The 15,427-nt window shown below is 38.4% G+C and overlaps 2 protein-coding genes across 11 annotated transcripts in view; one reads left to right on the top strand and one right to left on the bottom strand.

Annotated features, from left to right (window-relative positions):
- The window catches only part of DCAF6 (DDB1 and CUL4 associated factor 6), a 146,451-nt gene that overhangs the window by 33,497 nt on the left and 97,527 nt on the right, over window positions 1–15,427 (bottom strand). For all 10 annotated transcript variants that reach the window (XM_082702672.1, XM_082702673.1, XM_082702671.1 and 7 more), the window contains 2 exons: window positions 5,673–5,790; window positions 1,113–1,225 (listed from right to left, as the gene is read on the bottom strand). In XM_082702672.1, the coding sequence (XP_082558798.1) occupies window positions 1,113–1,225; window positions 5,673–5,790 (231 nt within the window). The remainder of the gene's footprint in view (window positions 1–1,112; window positions 1,226–5,672; window positions 5,791–15,427) is intronic.
- LOC309849837 (large ribosomal subunit protein eL37) lies at window positions 9,715–10,145 on the top strand. The gene has a single exon (XM_082702841.1). It carries the CDS (start codon window positions 9,767–9,769, stop codon window positions 10,058–10,060), a length of 294 nt encoding a protein of 97 aa, XP_082558967.1. The 5' UTR covers window positions 9,715–9,766; the 3' UTR covers window positions 10,061–10,145.

The raw sequence follows: 15,427 nt of genomic DNA, 5'->3' as shown, positions 1-15,427 counted from the left end.
TGAAATCCAATTTTTTAAAATAAAAATAAACACCGACTGAAAACCCTAGCTTTCCTCTGTGTAAGCAGCTACTAGTCCGTTTTGGATCACAGAATCTCCTGACCTTCAGATACAACCTTCCCTCAGGAAATACAAGAATGTATGTGTACAAACACTGTCCCCACTTCCTCCCAAAGCCCACGCATGGACCTTCATGAAGTCTTTGGGTAGAATTTTTGCTTTAGATTACCCCTCACAGCTGAAATTACTTGGTTTGCCTTTCTGCTAAATTTCACAAAATCTAAACCTAAAACCGAGTATTTTTCTATCCCTTTATCATGCATTTGGTATAATCTCAACTATCACGAACAAATCGTAAAGCTGACCCTACTATAAATTGTTTTGGCCACTGAAAATATTTATTTCTGTGATTTAACTCCAAGACCATTAGGGTCCAGTCTATTTTGCTCCTAACTGCATATCTGCTTGCCAGACAGTTGTTTTACACATATCTAATTATCGTGAACTCTGTAACATTGACGTATCTCTTCATTTAATAAGAAGCAGAATTCATTTATTCCTTCACTCACCAAGTATTTATTGAAAATCTGTGTTCCAGGCTCTGTACTAGACACTAAATTTCATATAATGGTCATGGAAAATATTCTAGGACAGTGTTCCGAAAAAGTCCCCAAACGGCATTTCCTGTATGAAATAGGATTCACTCATACATAACCCATTCAAATTTCATTCCTTTTTCTCCCCCCTTTACAAGCTACCCATAGTCTTTGAAGAAAATCAAGGCAGATATTTTGGATTTTACTGCTAAGTATAAAAACAGTAAAGCTCACTCAAATTAGTATTTACATCTCACATATTGTCAGGGCAATGACCACTGTTCAGACCACGGTGCCTGGAGAGACACTGTGCTTCCCTGTGACTCCCCATCTGAAACGTGTAAGGCCCCGGCTACCCGCACTTGCTAATCGCTCATCAATAGTGATGCTGGGACTACTGAGGCAAAGGGAACTTATTAAAAACAAGACACAGAACTGCCGCGCCGAAGGAACAGAAAACTGGGTGGATACCCAGCCCCAGGGGTTCACAGTAACAAAAGCACAGCACTATCTTACTTGTGTCGCTATCTCCTGGTGGCTGCACTGAGCTCTCTGGGGCCAAGGGTCCCTCCTGACCCTCAGATTTGCAGTGGCTTCCATTCCCTCTAGAACTTGAGGCAGTACTGCTCCTACCATCAAAACAAAACAAGTGGTTCCACCAAGAAGTTAATAAAGATGAACTTTTATGATGATCTCTGTATTTTACAACTAGAGAAACAATTAAAAAATTCATACCACAAATAAAATACAGGATTTATTATTTTAATGAGCACTCATAAAACACCACCTTCACAGATCAAGGTGGTTATTCTAATCCTCTTTAACCGTAAAAAAGAGATTTAAAAATACGAAAGGACCACCACTTCTTCACAGTTCTGATGCTTCTATCGTCAGGTATATATTTCTATTGAATTTTAATTACATAGACCCCCTTCTCGTCCTCAACACAGATGGTTCGCTACATCCCAATTCCTCCTCTTCCACAGACTTCGATCATACATCCTTTCAGACTTTGCTGTTCTAGGCTACTCTTAAACTAATACTTGAAAAGAGACCCGGACAGTTCTTTGGTCCTTGAACTGCCCCCTACAGGTCACTTCCACTTCTGGGCAGTTGTTCAAATATGCCAGCTGACTGCGGAGCACGGTTCTGCAGAAGGCGAGGACAGCTTCATGTTTTACTGTTAAAAAACTTACCTGATAATGACTTAATCCTGTTAGCAATTTTGGTTAGACCAGAATACTAGATGGATTTAAGTAATTTTCAAAGAATATCCTGGGACAAATCATGGCATGTGTGTAAGGTGGGGGCTGAACGGGAAAGAGAATAGAAGGAAATGTACAACAATCTGACTAAGGTCAAAATTAAATTCAAAGAAATGCAATAAGAACAAGAAAAAAAGGTTAAGAGTTACAGTGTTTATAAACTGTTAATTACAGACATATAGCAGTGACTCAAGAAACAATACGAACTATCATGGACTTTTGGCCAAGATTTTACAAAAACTCTTTTAGGGTAACTGCAGAAGTTAATTTGATTTTTTTTTAAAGGGCACCCATGTATAATAGGGTATGTTTTTAAAAGAATACACATCTACATGGGCATCCATGCAGAGTAATGTCAGAAAAGATGTACACCAGTGTTAGGTGTCATCTCAGTACGATTACTGCACCCGAGTTTTTCTATACCTTTCTCTAGAGTCTGATTTTTTTTTTTCAACAAATCCTGTTGTTTCTTTTTAACCAGAAAGAAATATATAGCAATTTTGGTAAAGAGAAGCCAATGTGATATATAAATCTTTTTATTTTTCCATTGAGAAAGCTCTAATACAGGCATAAATAAAATGCTCAGTGTATAAAAGTTATGATAATTGAAACATGGTACTGATGTAGGAAAGTAGGAGCCATTAGTGGAAAAGACAATGTAACCAAGTAAATGTACTTAGCATATGTTAATATGGCATTTTAAATCACAGAAAAAAGAATAAATTGTTCAATAAACACTACTAGGACAAAGGAACGGTCATGTGGAAAAATCAAGCTATAGCGCTACATCATATTTCATGGCAGAATAGAGTGCAGAAGGATTGAACACACATTTTTGATATAAAATCACAGAAATATAAGAGGAAAAAAGAAGAAGCTTTCCCCCAATCCTGGGAAGGATAGGCTTTTCTAAGCACGAGCTCACAGGCCGAAACCATGAAGCAAAACTACCGTAAGTGAACAGAAAGACAAACAACAAACTGGGGATAAAATATCTGCCACAAATGAAAGACAAATGGTGTGGTCCTCACTCAATTCTGTAACAAGCAGTTCTTATAAATCAGTAAGAAAAAGATAAAACACCGCAGTAGAAAAATGGGCAAAGCATATGAAAAGCAATTTACAGAAGATGATAACGTAAAGCTGCCCCCGGGCCCATCATGTGCCCGTCAATGTGCTAAGTGCTGTGTACTTTTTCTGCGTGATCTCATTAAATCTTCCCACCAAAACTCTGAAGTAGGTTCTCTTAAATATGCCCGTTTTCAGATGAAAACACCGGGATTCAGAGAGGTTCAACGGCTTGTCAAGCTTAACATCTCAGCTCTTTGTGTGCTCTACTGCCTCATCTGTCATCAAAGAAACTCAAATAAAGCAAGACACCAAACCGGCAGAGACGAAAAAGACTGCCTTCCTGAATTCTCCTTTTACTGTTATTTTTTTTTCTTTCATAATCAGACAAAAAAGCTCGTTACTCTGTGATGGAGAAATAAGAGACTGTCATTCGTTGCCGGTTCTTAGAGGACGAAAAGCAGCACTCGAAAGAAAGACCTTTGCCAAAAAAATGCTCGGGTAATTCTTTATAAAAAATCAGCCTTTTCTATACAGAAACAAGAGAGGAGAACAGGAAAGACAAAGAATAACAATCTTCGATGACCTTAAATTGCATTTTAAGGAAAAGGGCCACAGATATGCATGATTATAAGCAGCTGAGTTCCAACACTCGGGCTTGTAAAGAAATTAGAGACTCTACTGACTGTTCCGCCTTCAAATATTTATCTAGAATCCAATTTCGTCCTACCACCCCCACTGCCCTCAGCACATCTCTCCTTTCTCACTGCCAAAGTCTTTCAGCGGCCGCCTGACCACGGCCTGGTCTCTACACCAGCACCAGACAGGCCTGTCCTCACTCGCCCAGCAGACCTTCTTTGCCGCGGTTTGCTCCTCTGCTCACTCCACTTGGGCTACACTGGTTTTCTTCCAGCCCCTCGAATGTCCTCTGTCTGCTCCTGTGGCAGAGCCTTTGAACTAGCTTTCTCTCTGCCTGTAATGCTCTTCCTCCAGATTTATGCATGGCTCACTCCTTCCTACCCTCCAAGATTTTGTCCAAATGCCATCTTCTCAGCGATGCCTGCCCTTGTCCTAGGTCTCCCAATCGCCTCTGACTTGGTCTATTTCCTTCCACAGCACTTAGTATCTCCCACCATACTACACAATTCCCGTATTTACTGTTTATTGTCTGTCTTCCCCTGGAGTGTAAGTTCTAATAGGACAGAGGGTTTTTGCCAGGTTTTTTTCACTGATTTATTCCCTGTAACTAGAATAGTCCCAGGAATATAGAAGGATTTCAATAATATTTTAAAATACTACTTAATCAAAGATTTTAATGTAAAATACATACACACATAAACACAAATGGAAACCAGTGCACTGAAGTAAATAATATCACATATCAACATATAATTATATATTAATAAATAATATATAATAACATATTATTTATATATTATACCAGCATATAATATATAATAATATACAACCGAATATATTAATATATTAATTATACAACATAATTAATATATTGGTTACAAGATGATTAATATAATTATTACGTATTAATCATATAATTATATTAATATGCAACAGTTTATATATTAAGAATATATTATCTATATATTAAATATTAATATAGCAATAAACGTAAACACAAAATTTTGGATGCTGTCTCAGGCAAAAGGCCATGAGACAGTGTGAAAGAATGTAAGAAGGTCACATAACTTGATTATTTAAAAATATAAAACTGAACTAGATTAACAAACCGTAAGTATAATCAGAAATGTCACTAAGAGGACCTAGACAAAATATAAAGTTCAACCTTACTAGTAATCAATTAAATAAAAAGGACAATTATCTTAAGATCAAATACATAAGTTAAAAAATAAATGAATATACTGATATTGAACACTGGGTTGGGGACCATAACATGTATGTGTTTTTCGGTACTGCTGGGAGAAATGTAGTAAAAGCAGACGTCTTTGAAAATAATTCAGCAATATCCTTTGACCTAGATCGAATTCACCTCTAAAAGTACATCTCAGATCAATAATCGTAAAGGTAGGGAAAAGCCTGTAAACAAAGATATTCATCATTTTTAAAAAAGGTAAACAAATCCACTGCCTGATGAAAGGGAAATGGTTAGGTAAACTCTGATAAACCTATCTGATGGTATATCACACAGCTAGAAAATTCATATTTATGAAAATTAAGGAGAAATGTGCAAATATTTATTACAGAGTTAGGCCAAATAAATGCAGCAGAGAACAGAATATGTTCAGTATAATTAAAATTACATTTTAAAACCCCAAATCACATACACATATATGTATGTGTATATGCATGCATATACACACACACACACACACACACACCCACACACACACCCCTGTACATAGGACCAAGACTGAAAAAAAGCTCCAAAATGTTAGGTTTATTTTTTGGCACTAATGGTCTATCGGTGATTAACTATTTTTTTTTTTTAATCTTTTGCATTTTTCTATGAGAAAAATATTCCAGGACCAACAACATCAGAGTCTCCTGGGAAGTTTTTAGAAATCCAAATTCTCTGATCCCACCTCAAACTTAACCCAGAGTGGGGCCCAGTAATATGCGTTTTAACAACCTCTTCGAGCCACACCAAATTTGAGAACCAATGCATTACAGCAAACAAAACACAAAGATGATGAAGTGCTAAAAATAGTATCTAGTACAATCCTACAAAATGGCTAAGAACAGCTTTACAAAAATATTAACTTACCATTCATCTGTAAAGTTCAGTTTTATTGTGCTTGTAGTTGTTCCTTCTGTGCTGTAGTGCAAACTTAAAACTGGTTCACCTGTCCCTGGTTTGGGGCTCAGCTTTTCATTATTGTTATCTGAAAATTGTGTTTAAAACATTTGAAAAAGTCTCTGAAACCAATAAAAAGATGACATTTCCTAAAATTCACAAAACTTAAATTAGGTTGTCCTTGTCATAATTCCTTCTCATGTCTGTTTACGGTTCTTACTTAAAGTTCACAAGCAAGTGTTGTAGAAACACTATTTCAAAGTGGCATTGCATCAGATTCTAGCTTAGTGTACATCATTCCCTTTGACTCAGACGGAAATTACACACATTTGAGAACCATATTAGTCCTCAGGAAATCAAAGACTATTAGGAGGCTACGAGGCATGTGATCTTATCAAGCGGTACTCGCATTTAACGGAGCTCACAGTCGCTCACAGTCTTACTCCCCAGCTGCTTGGGCATCCAGGGTAACTGACAGGAATAAGGGGCTGGGGCTCTGAAAGAAGTCACGGAGTCAAAACTCTGCGACAACTGAAGGCTATCGAATTCTTTCTGTTCCTACAAATTCATAGATTTATAATATAGCAAGGGAGTAGAGCCCACACTCTATGGGAGGGGAGGAAAAGAAAACAATGTGCTTTTGATATTTATAAAACTCTCTCTGCTACAAGACCATAGGTTTTGGTGTATTTCTTCTTCCTCTCCGGACTAATCTTGCAAGGAATTCGTTTTCTAAATTATGGAAATGGTAGTTTCACTTTAGGAGCCTACAGTTGATCTAATCAACATATTAAATCTTTGTAAAATGTCAAATAAAAATCAAGACGTTCTACAGAAATTGATACAGACCACTCCAAACCCACCCTTTCCCACTCGTCCCCACCTCCCCCAGCAAAAGTACATGGATATTCAAATAAAATACAGCTTTGAAATTTTCTCTTTTTCCGTGATTAATAGCTTGGGGGGAGCATTAACATATACAGAAAACACAAACTGCTGCATAATCAAACATGTAACACTTCTGCCAGTTGCTTACAGAAAGAATATTCTTCTGTGATGTATTGTTTTCTTGATACCAGTTCAAGAACGGACAGAACAGCACTAAAAACAAGCCTTCTGCCTTGGACAATAACAAGGGTAGTAACAACTTCATAAAACCAAAATTACTTGGTTTTGAGGTTCACTTGATACTGCAATGAAGGACTTGTATCTTTTTGCATCCCTCTTGAAGCCACTGGAGCACATAATAAAAGAATCTCACAGAACCTCAGCTCTAACTTCTATCCTGTAAGAGGGCAACTAACAAGACTTCAAATACAGAGCTGTACTACACAGGGAAAGGGACTCTGTCTGAGAGGAGAAATCAAGCTGGTAACAGAACTCCGGACTATCAGTTCTCAGGTCTTTAATTCTAACTCACAGGAAATCCTCTCCTATGATATTAGTTGGTATTTGCAAATAAAAGCATCAGTGAATTACAGAGCTGGCCTCACAAATGGTCAAAAACACTTTGGTTCTTACACTGCCTTTGTTATGATTATGCCATTGATATAAAAAATTAACAAGCCATCGCACAACTTTCAAAGATTCGGTATTACATCCCCTGTTTTACATGAGGTTATTCTATCAAATGGCATTCTGATAAAATAACTGAATTAAAAGATGTTTAGCTTTCATAAAATTATCAAGAGTGGGACTTTTAAAACATCTGTCGTACCCTTGACCATCTTTAGAAATTTCCTGTTGGTCCTATGTCCACATACAGTTCTCCTTTACTCTTAATTACGTTGCTGATATTTTTGTCCCACTGCTGCCCAAATCAGTCATCTTTAGGCACCTAGAACTGATAAGGACAGACAGCCGGAAGACTTGAAAATGATCCAAGAAACCAAGAGGCAGAGCTGGGGCTGGTTCTTTCATTAACTCTCACAACACTTTATAAAGTGCTTTGCTATTTATTTTTCTTTTAAAGCAAAGAAGGGATAGAAAACAAAAGCAGGTGAGAGAGAATAGGAATGAATTTCCTACGTCCACCTCAGTTACAGAAGCAGAGGTTTTAAAAAGCCATTTAAATGCTATATCAAATTTTCTTTTGAGTAAAATTAAAGAGACAGAGATTTGAATGCTGTAATTACAGGAATATAGTAAACAAAGAGCTGTTTGGAGGTCAAAATGGTGTAGAAAATATCTTATTTAAATGTGTGCAACACCCTCCTCCCGGAAAGCAAGAAGCTTCCTGAGATGATCCATGTCAATTAAAACCTTCTTCCTATGGTGTCTGTTACAAAGTTATTACTTAATCTCTCGTGAATATAATCTACATATTGACAATCATGTACAACATAGTGGCACTCATATAACTTATAAGTGGTACTTAATTTATGACCATAGTTGACAGAATTTGTACATTTTGGCTGTTAATGAACTTATCAGCCCTAGGTAAAACTGGCCCACTGCTGTATTAACAGAATGCACTCTTCTGTGAGCCACACAAGCTTCAGACCCCCAAGTCTAGTTCAGTCCTTGAAGACTGAACGCGAGTAGCAAGTGTCTCTGGCGGAAACACCACACAATCCAGAACTGAGACATTAACGAGAGTATCGACCCGAGGTTTAGGGTTCAATTCCTGGTTTGTTCCAGACTACTCTCCCTAATTTAATACTCCTTTTCATGATCATATATAACCTGTCATGCTGAGTTTTCTCAGAAATGTAGATTCTTGGCTTACTAGTGAATTCATTTTTTTCTGATAAAAATAGATATTTCAAGCCAGTAATGTCTAAGAAATATCTACTTTAAAAAACTAAAAAACTGGGGCGCCTGGGTGGCTCACTGGGTTAAGCCTCTGCCTTAGGCCCAGGTCATGAGCTCAGGGTCCCAAAATCGAGCCCCGTGTGGGCTCTCCACTCGGTGGTGGGGGGGCCTGCTTCCTTCCTCTCTCTCTGCCTGCCTCTCTGCCCACTTGTGATCTCTCTATCAAATAAATAAATAAAATCTTAAAAAAAAAAACTAAAAAATTATGTTTCATTTTTACTGTAGTTGAAAAAAATATTTGTAGCCATTTAAATTTTCCTTAACTTGCTCTACTTGTTAGAAGCTGGATCAGCAAACACAACCTAAAAATCATTATTCAAAGCCTTACTTACACAATGCACAGAAATATAGAAGATATTTCTTGCTTAAGAGCAGAAGTTTTAATTTAAGACCCTTTGGGGTGAGAACTTCACCTAAACAAATGACTTTATATAAAAAAGCACCATCATAATAATAACTAATTTGTATTAGGCATTACTATGACCTAGGTATCCTATTTATTTGTTTACTTATTTGACAGAGAGATCACAGGTAGGCAGAGAGGCAGGCAGAGACAGAGGGAGGAGGCTCCCTGCGGAGCAGAGAGCCCTATGTGAGGCTGGATCCCAGGACCCTGGGATCATGACCTGAGCCGAAGGCAGAGGCTTTAGCCCACTGAGCCACCCAGGCGCCCTAGATCTAGTATATGTGCTGCCGAAGCGAGCACCCAGGCGCCCTAGATCTAAGTATCCTTGTTTAAACCTTTGTAGCATGCATCCCCAAGTCCATTTTATGGATGATGAAACTGGTGATTCTGAGCTAGAATTTTTTACTCTAGTCATCTAGAGTTCCTTCTGTATTAAGTTCCTACTTGCTATAGTGTTTTGGAAATAACTTGAATACAAAGTAGAAATAAGATTGCTTAAATATTTCAGTTAAGAAATAACAATTCTTGGTGATGTTATTTCTCAGAAATGATGTCTAATTCATAACCAGCAACATTAATATAACTGATAAAAGTTCTGGTAGCCCCAACTGTCCCTTAGGCCCCAGAGTATTGGAAATCCACACTGCATCTTCTTGCAGGGCCCTTAGAGATTGAACTACTTTTCCATCCTTTAAAAACATTGTAAGAGAATAAAATCAAATTGTGGTGCTCTCAGCACAAGGGCAGTGTATTGGGGGGGGGGGTCACTTTTAATTTAGCAGTTCAACACTGCTTAAGCTTCAAGATTAAGACCAAATTTAAGGGGGCCTGCCGCGGAAACAAGATGACGAAGGGGACGTCATCGTTTGGAAAGCGTCGCAATAAGACGCACACGTTGTGCCGCCGCTGTGGCTCGAAGGCCTACCACCTTCAGAAGTCCACGTGTGGCAAGTGCGGCTACCCTGCCAAGCGCAAGAGAAAGTATAACTGGAGTGCCAAGGCTAAAAGACGGAACACCACTGGGACCGGTCGCATGAGGCACCTAAAAATTGTATACCGCAGATTCAGGCATGGATTCCGTGAAGGAACAACACCTAAGCCCAAGAGGGCAGCTGTTGCGGCATCCAGTTCATCTTAAGGATTTCAACAATTAGAATAAACATCATGGTTTAAAAAAAAAAAAAAAAAAAAAAAAAAAGACCAAATTTAAAAGATCTTCTCTAGATAGTAAGACCCCTTTCAGTTTAGTGTACTGACTCAGAAAGAAACTTCAGAATGGCCTGGAATATAATTTGGAAGGAACTTCTCTGAACTTTAATTAGATACTTTCTAAGCCTTTCACATATGAACCACAAATACATTTTTGTTTCTGGTAATGCATATGTATTCAAACCATTTAATCTGTGCATTGACATTATGAAATTATAATCATTTGTGGTTCTTAAAAAAATATTCAAAGACATAAAAAAATCAAGTGTGCTAATAGTAGTACAAAATACACTGTATCTTGGTAACTAGGTTTGCATATTATCTAAATATTGATGCGGATTTTTTTTTTGGACTTTTACCTAGGAATATCTCTGGAGACTTATCCAATATATAAATTTAAAGAGTATTCAAAAGGAAGATAATGCATGAGGATGTGCTACAGTAATCTGTTTACAATCACTCCACCCAACAACTTTTCAGCCACTGGGACACTATCATAACTGTATAAATCATACACTAATCACCTACAATCGCTTAGGTAAACTGGTGATAACACAGAAATATTGTATTCTGTATTGAAAGTATTTTCTATTATGCAATGACTTTATTGACATTTCTCATTCCAGTCCATCAAAAGTTAAAAAAAAAAACAAAAAAAATCTAGGGGCTCCTGGGTAGCTCGGTGGGTTGAGCCTCTGCCTTTGGCTCAATTCATGATCTCAGGGTCCTGGGATTGAGCCCCGCATTGGGCATCGGGCTCGCTGCTCAGCGGGGAGCCTGCTTCCTCCTCTCCCCACCTGCCTCTCTGCCTGCTTGTAATCTCTGTCTGTCAAATAAATGAATCTTAAAAAAAAAAAAAAAAAAAAATCTAAAAAGAAACTTTCCCTGAAAAAATGTATGATATCAAAGATACAGTTCAATTCTATCTTCCCAAATTTTGCTCCCCAACTTAGTTGGATTATACAGGAGAAAAGGCAAATTTCTCAAATACAGTTTCTAGAACAATGAAAACCTTCCATTTTTATAGGTCAGGAATCTGTAACTTTTCTGCGCACCTCAGACTCCTGAATACCCAAATACCCAGTTCTTCCAATCATTTGTTTATGGAGGTGATGCTGATTCAAAGCGGAGAAACTATTTTTAGGAGTTTCTTCACAGAAAACCACTCTCTACCAAACACACGACTACAAGACACAGCATTTAATTCTAAAAATTAGTATTCTTCCTAGAGCAATCTGACTTTATAAACTATGTTATGAAAGCTAAAACCAAAGCACAACTTTACTTCAATACTGGTATTTCTTAGGAAATTCCTCCTATAAAATCTTATCGAAATAATATTCTGTTCAAATTTTCTTCCTGGCAATTAAAACTCAACCTTTATGTCAGTTAGACTAATTTTAATCCAAGAACTTCTTTCATCACATAACATAGACATGTAAATTGAACTTGAGCATGGGTTGGGGATATATACAGATTCAGATTCTGCCTGGTTTCATATTCCCGGTGACGTTTACAATTTATGGGCTGAAATGCAGTTGTCACTTCACCCAACACTATGGAGGCTCTCTTTCACCTGCTGCAGACCGGTGAGTGTTACAGCTCTCTGTGCTTTTACAAAAGTCCCTATTCCTAGTTCCCATTCAGTCTTGAGGGAGAACAAACAGGAAGGAACCAGGTAAAGATGCCCACCCCACGTGGCACATAAGCTCTGCCAAGATTCTTATCCAGTATCTCTCTCTTCGTAACTGTTTCCCCAGGTACATTATCTTCTAAAGAAAACCAAACCTGTCTGTCATATACTAAACAGATAAATATATTAAAATGTGCTTCCAAATGAAAATGAACGAACGAGGTAGACGGCTTTGGAGAACACTCTCTTTAACCACTCTCCCCTCCAGCAACTGTGCTCCGTGCTCATCGTTCTGAAATGCTTTTCTTACTTCTCATCTCCCGTTTCTTCACTTCCATCTCTACTGTGAAACCGCTCTCACAAATTTGATCGATCTCCTCCACGTTGATTTAGTGGAGAATTTCTGGGAACTCCTTATCTGACTTGCCAGCTCACACACAGCTCTCCTTTCATTTCTCTTCTCTTCACCTCATGGCACGGCACAGGTCTACTCTACCTCTGACCTCTGTGGCTGCTGCTCCTTGATCTCCTTCACCAGCTCTCCTCCAGCAAAATCTGCAGTTTGGGAATTTTTCTGATTTCATTTGGGATGTTTTAGATGTGATACTTCCTGCTCTCACTTTTTATATTCATCCTTGTCAACTTCATCTACTTTTATGGCCTCAACTACTATTAATGTGCAGAAAATTTCCAATTTATTTCTCTAGCTCTGACATCTTTCTCTTATTTTAAAGGATTTCTTTCCTTTCCCCGCTCCCTTTTTAAGTAGGCTCCAGGCCCAACAAAGGGCTTGAACTCAGACCTTGAGAGCACCCTGACATCTTTTCTACGCTTCCTGTCTATACAATCAACGGCCCAACAGACTTTTCCACATGGATGTCTCACACACATAAATCGAAATCAACACTCTCAGAACCACGCCTGGGGCTGCGACCTCCTTCTATGCACCCCTCCCACACTCTGCTCCTTTTCTGGGGTTACCTATTTGAGAACGTATCCGCCCACTTGACTGTGCTCAGTGAAAGCTTGGGAGTCACCCCTGCAGCAGCTGGAAATGGCATCTATGAATCTGCACCAGAAACTCCCCAAACCACCACAAATTCACGAAGACATGTGCTCCAGCCCCGCTCCCTCCAACCAGCGTGCTGTTACTCAAGTGCGCCCATGCAGAAATTATGGAGTTCTTACTACAGTTTATCCTCTGGACGCCGCCTCGATCCCTCGCCTCCTAACGATCACCAAACCCTGTTTATTCTCTGTCTTAGTTCTTGAATCTTCCATCATCAGGTCAAAATCCTTATTACCAGGAGACTTATCTAAGTGACTTGGTCTCTAGTCGGCTCACTGTCCTCTCTTCGGAACAAAGCAGATCAGCCATACTCTCTCTTTTAAATACTTCCTTAGCTTCCTACTGCTCTTAAGCTGTCCCAAAGGTCTTTCTCAGTCTGGGCCCCCCCATCTCCTGAAGCTTAGCGCACACTCCAGCCACACTGGGGTCTTTATGGTCTTGCTAATACCATGACTGCCTCGGAGCCTCCCCACCGCTTCCCCGGACTCACTCCCGTCTCTCCTGATTCACTCATCGTGCTTATCTTTCAGACCTCAGCTCAAATGTCTCATGCTCCCGCACGCCTCACTTGGCCCCCTGCCAGAAGAGATGAAGACTTAGTTACATGTTTCCCAAAGAACCTTCCTATTTCCTCTTTCATAACAGGCATCACACTTACATTTACTGTTCCACCATCTGTCTTTCCTGTTAGATGAGGCTAACAGAGCATAGCAGCTATGATCACAGACGGCAGATGCACACTTACAGTATGTGATCGCAGGCAAGTTTCATACCCTCTCTTTGCCTCAGTTTCCTCATCTGGAAAATGAGAATAACAGTACCTACTGTTACTGTATAAGGTTGTGCTGTGGATTAAGTAAATTAACATATAAAAATCGTCCAAAATAATGTTCAGCACAAAGAATATGCAATATAAGTGTCTCCACTATCATTGTTATGGTTAATCAACTCCACCGATAGATTACTCGCACTGGTAGGGTTAATCAACGCTGTGTTCCAAGCACAGGGAACACTAGCTACGCTCACTCGTGCAGCCTAGTGCTGAGCCCAGCCAGTACTTGCCCCAGGTAAACACAGAATGAACTCAATTAGTATGAGTTGAATTAATGACAGACAGATAGACACGGCTGTGGCACTTACTTCTCTTTCCTTACATATTTCTTGGAGCCTTGGTTTCTTCATCAGTAAAATGAGGTCATTACTACTCACTACATCCCAACAAATGAGCTAATGCATGTAAAATTTTTAATAAGCCACACACCAAAAACTCAGTCAAAGCCAGTTATTTGTGTCATACACAATTCCGAGTGAGAAAACAATTTAACTAGATATATAGACGGATACTGACTTGGCTAGAATGAGAGTGAACAGGTGAACATACACAATAGAAATGAAATAGGGTTCAACCTCCAAAAGATCGAACATATCACTAATGGGAAGAATGTAGACTTGAGGTTGGGGAAAGGAGGATTGGCTGGTCCATTCTAAGCAATGAAGTGATCATTAGTTCTAAATAATATAAAAAAAATCAAGAATGAAGTCTAACTTCACTAACTTATTTTTTTCTCTAGAACTTAAGATACAGGATTCACAGATATATTCCAGTGTGATGAATAGTGAATTTATACTGCCCATTAATAGAACAGGCTTCAATAGTTAGGTATTTATTTAATAAAAATTAAAATTGTCAGAGTACACTTAATGGTGATCTAAATATTACTCAAGGTAGTACTGTCAAGGTATTACTAAAATGAAATTTTTACTTGGTGACCTTAGAGGGATGCATACTTAGTATCTGATGGGTTCAACCTTCCCATTTCCCATCTACCCTAGTGGAGTTAGTAAGAGCTGACTCACTGGATCCTGGTAATCCACAAGCTTCATTCTCTAACTTAACACTCTATCAACATCAATAGAAGCCTGTTTTTGTACAATATATACAATGGAGAATTAACATTTATATTTGTAAGGCTCCAAACTCAGAGTGTCTGACAGATACACAACTGCCCACAGGTGTAAGTTTCCAATGTAACAGCATTATCAACTTCCACTTAATGATGAACCCTGTAATGGATAGAGAGCAACCTGCTTTAGTCAAGGCCAAAATTGAAAACTCAGGCAAAAATAAATAAGATAAAAAATAAAACTCAGGCAAAACGATTTTCTTATATGCTGTCAAAAATTTAAAGTTAAGGGCATAGGTTTTTTTGTTGTTGTTGTTTTAACAGGGGAAAAATGCTGACCTATTTTTAACAGGAAAAAAATGTATTTGTTTTCATAATATAAGCGGGCACGAGAAATATATGCCAGAAGAGGATTATATCTCTCACAATGCAGTAGGCACAACATGGAGATCTAAATAAAAAGAAACACCAGACTCACTCATTAAAACACCGTTCAAGCCAAACAAAATGCAAGACACTTACCACTGTGCTTATTCAAAAGGAGTTTCTAATCAGCACAGAAAGGCTGACAATGTATGTGTGCAAAGCCTTGTATTTGCAGAATATTGTCAAGTATTTTACAACAGGATAAAAACAATGTGCATGTTTTGCACTTATTTCCTTGACAGTTTCTTTCTTTAAAAAGTATTT

This window comes from Mustela nivalis (assembly GCF_964662115.1).
Source record: "Mustela nivalis genome assembly, chromosome: 16".
Lineage (NCBI taxonomy): Eukaryota > Metazoa > Chordata > Mammalia > Carnivora > Mustelidae > Mustela > Mustela nivalis.
This window is presented reverse-complemented; position numbering and strand designations above follow the sequence as displayed.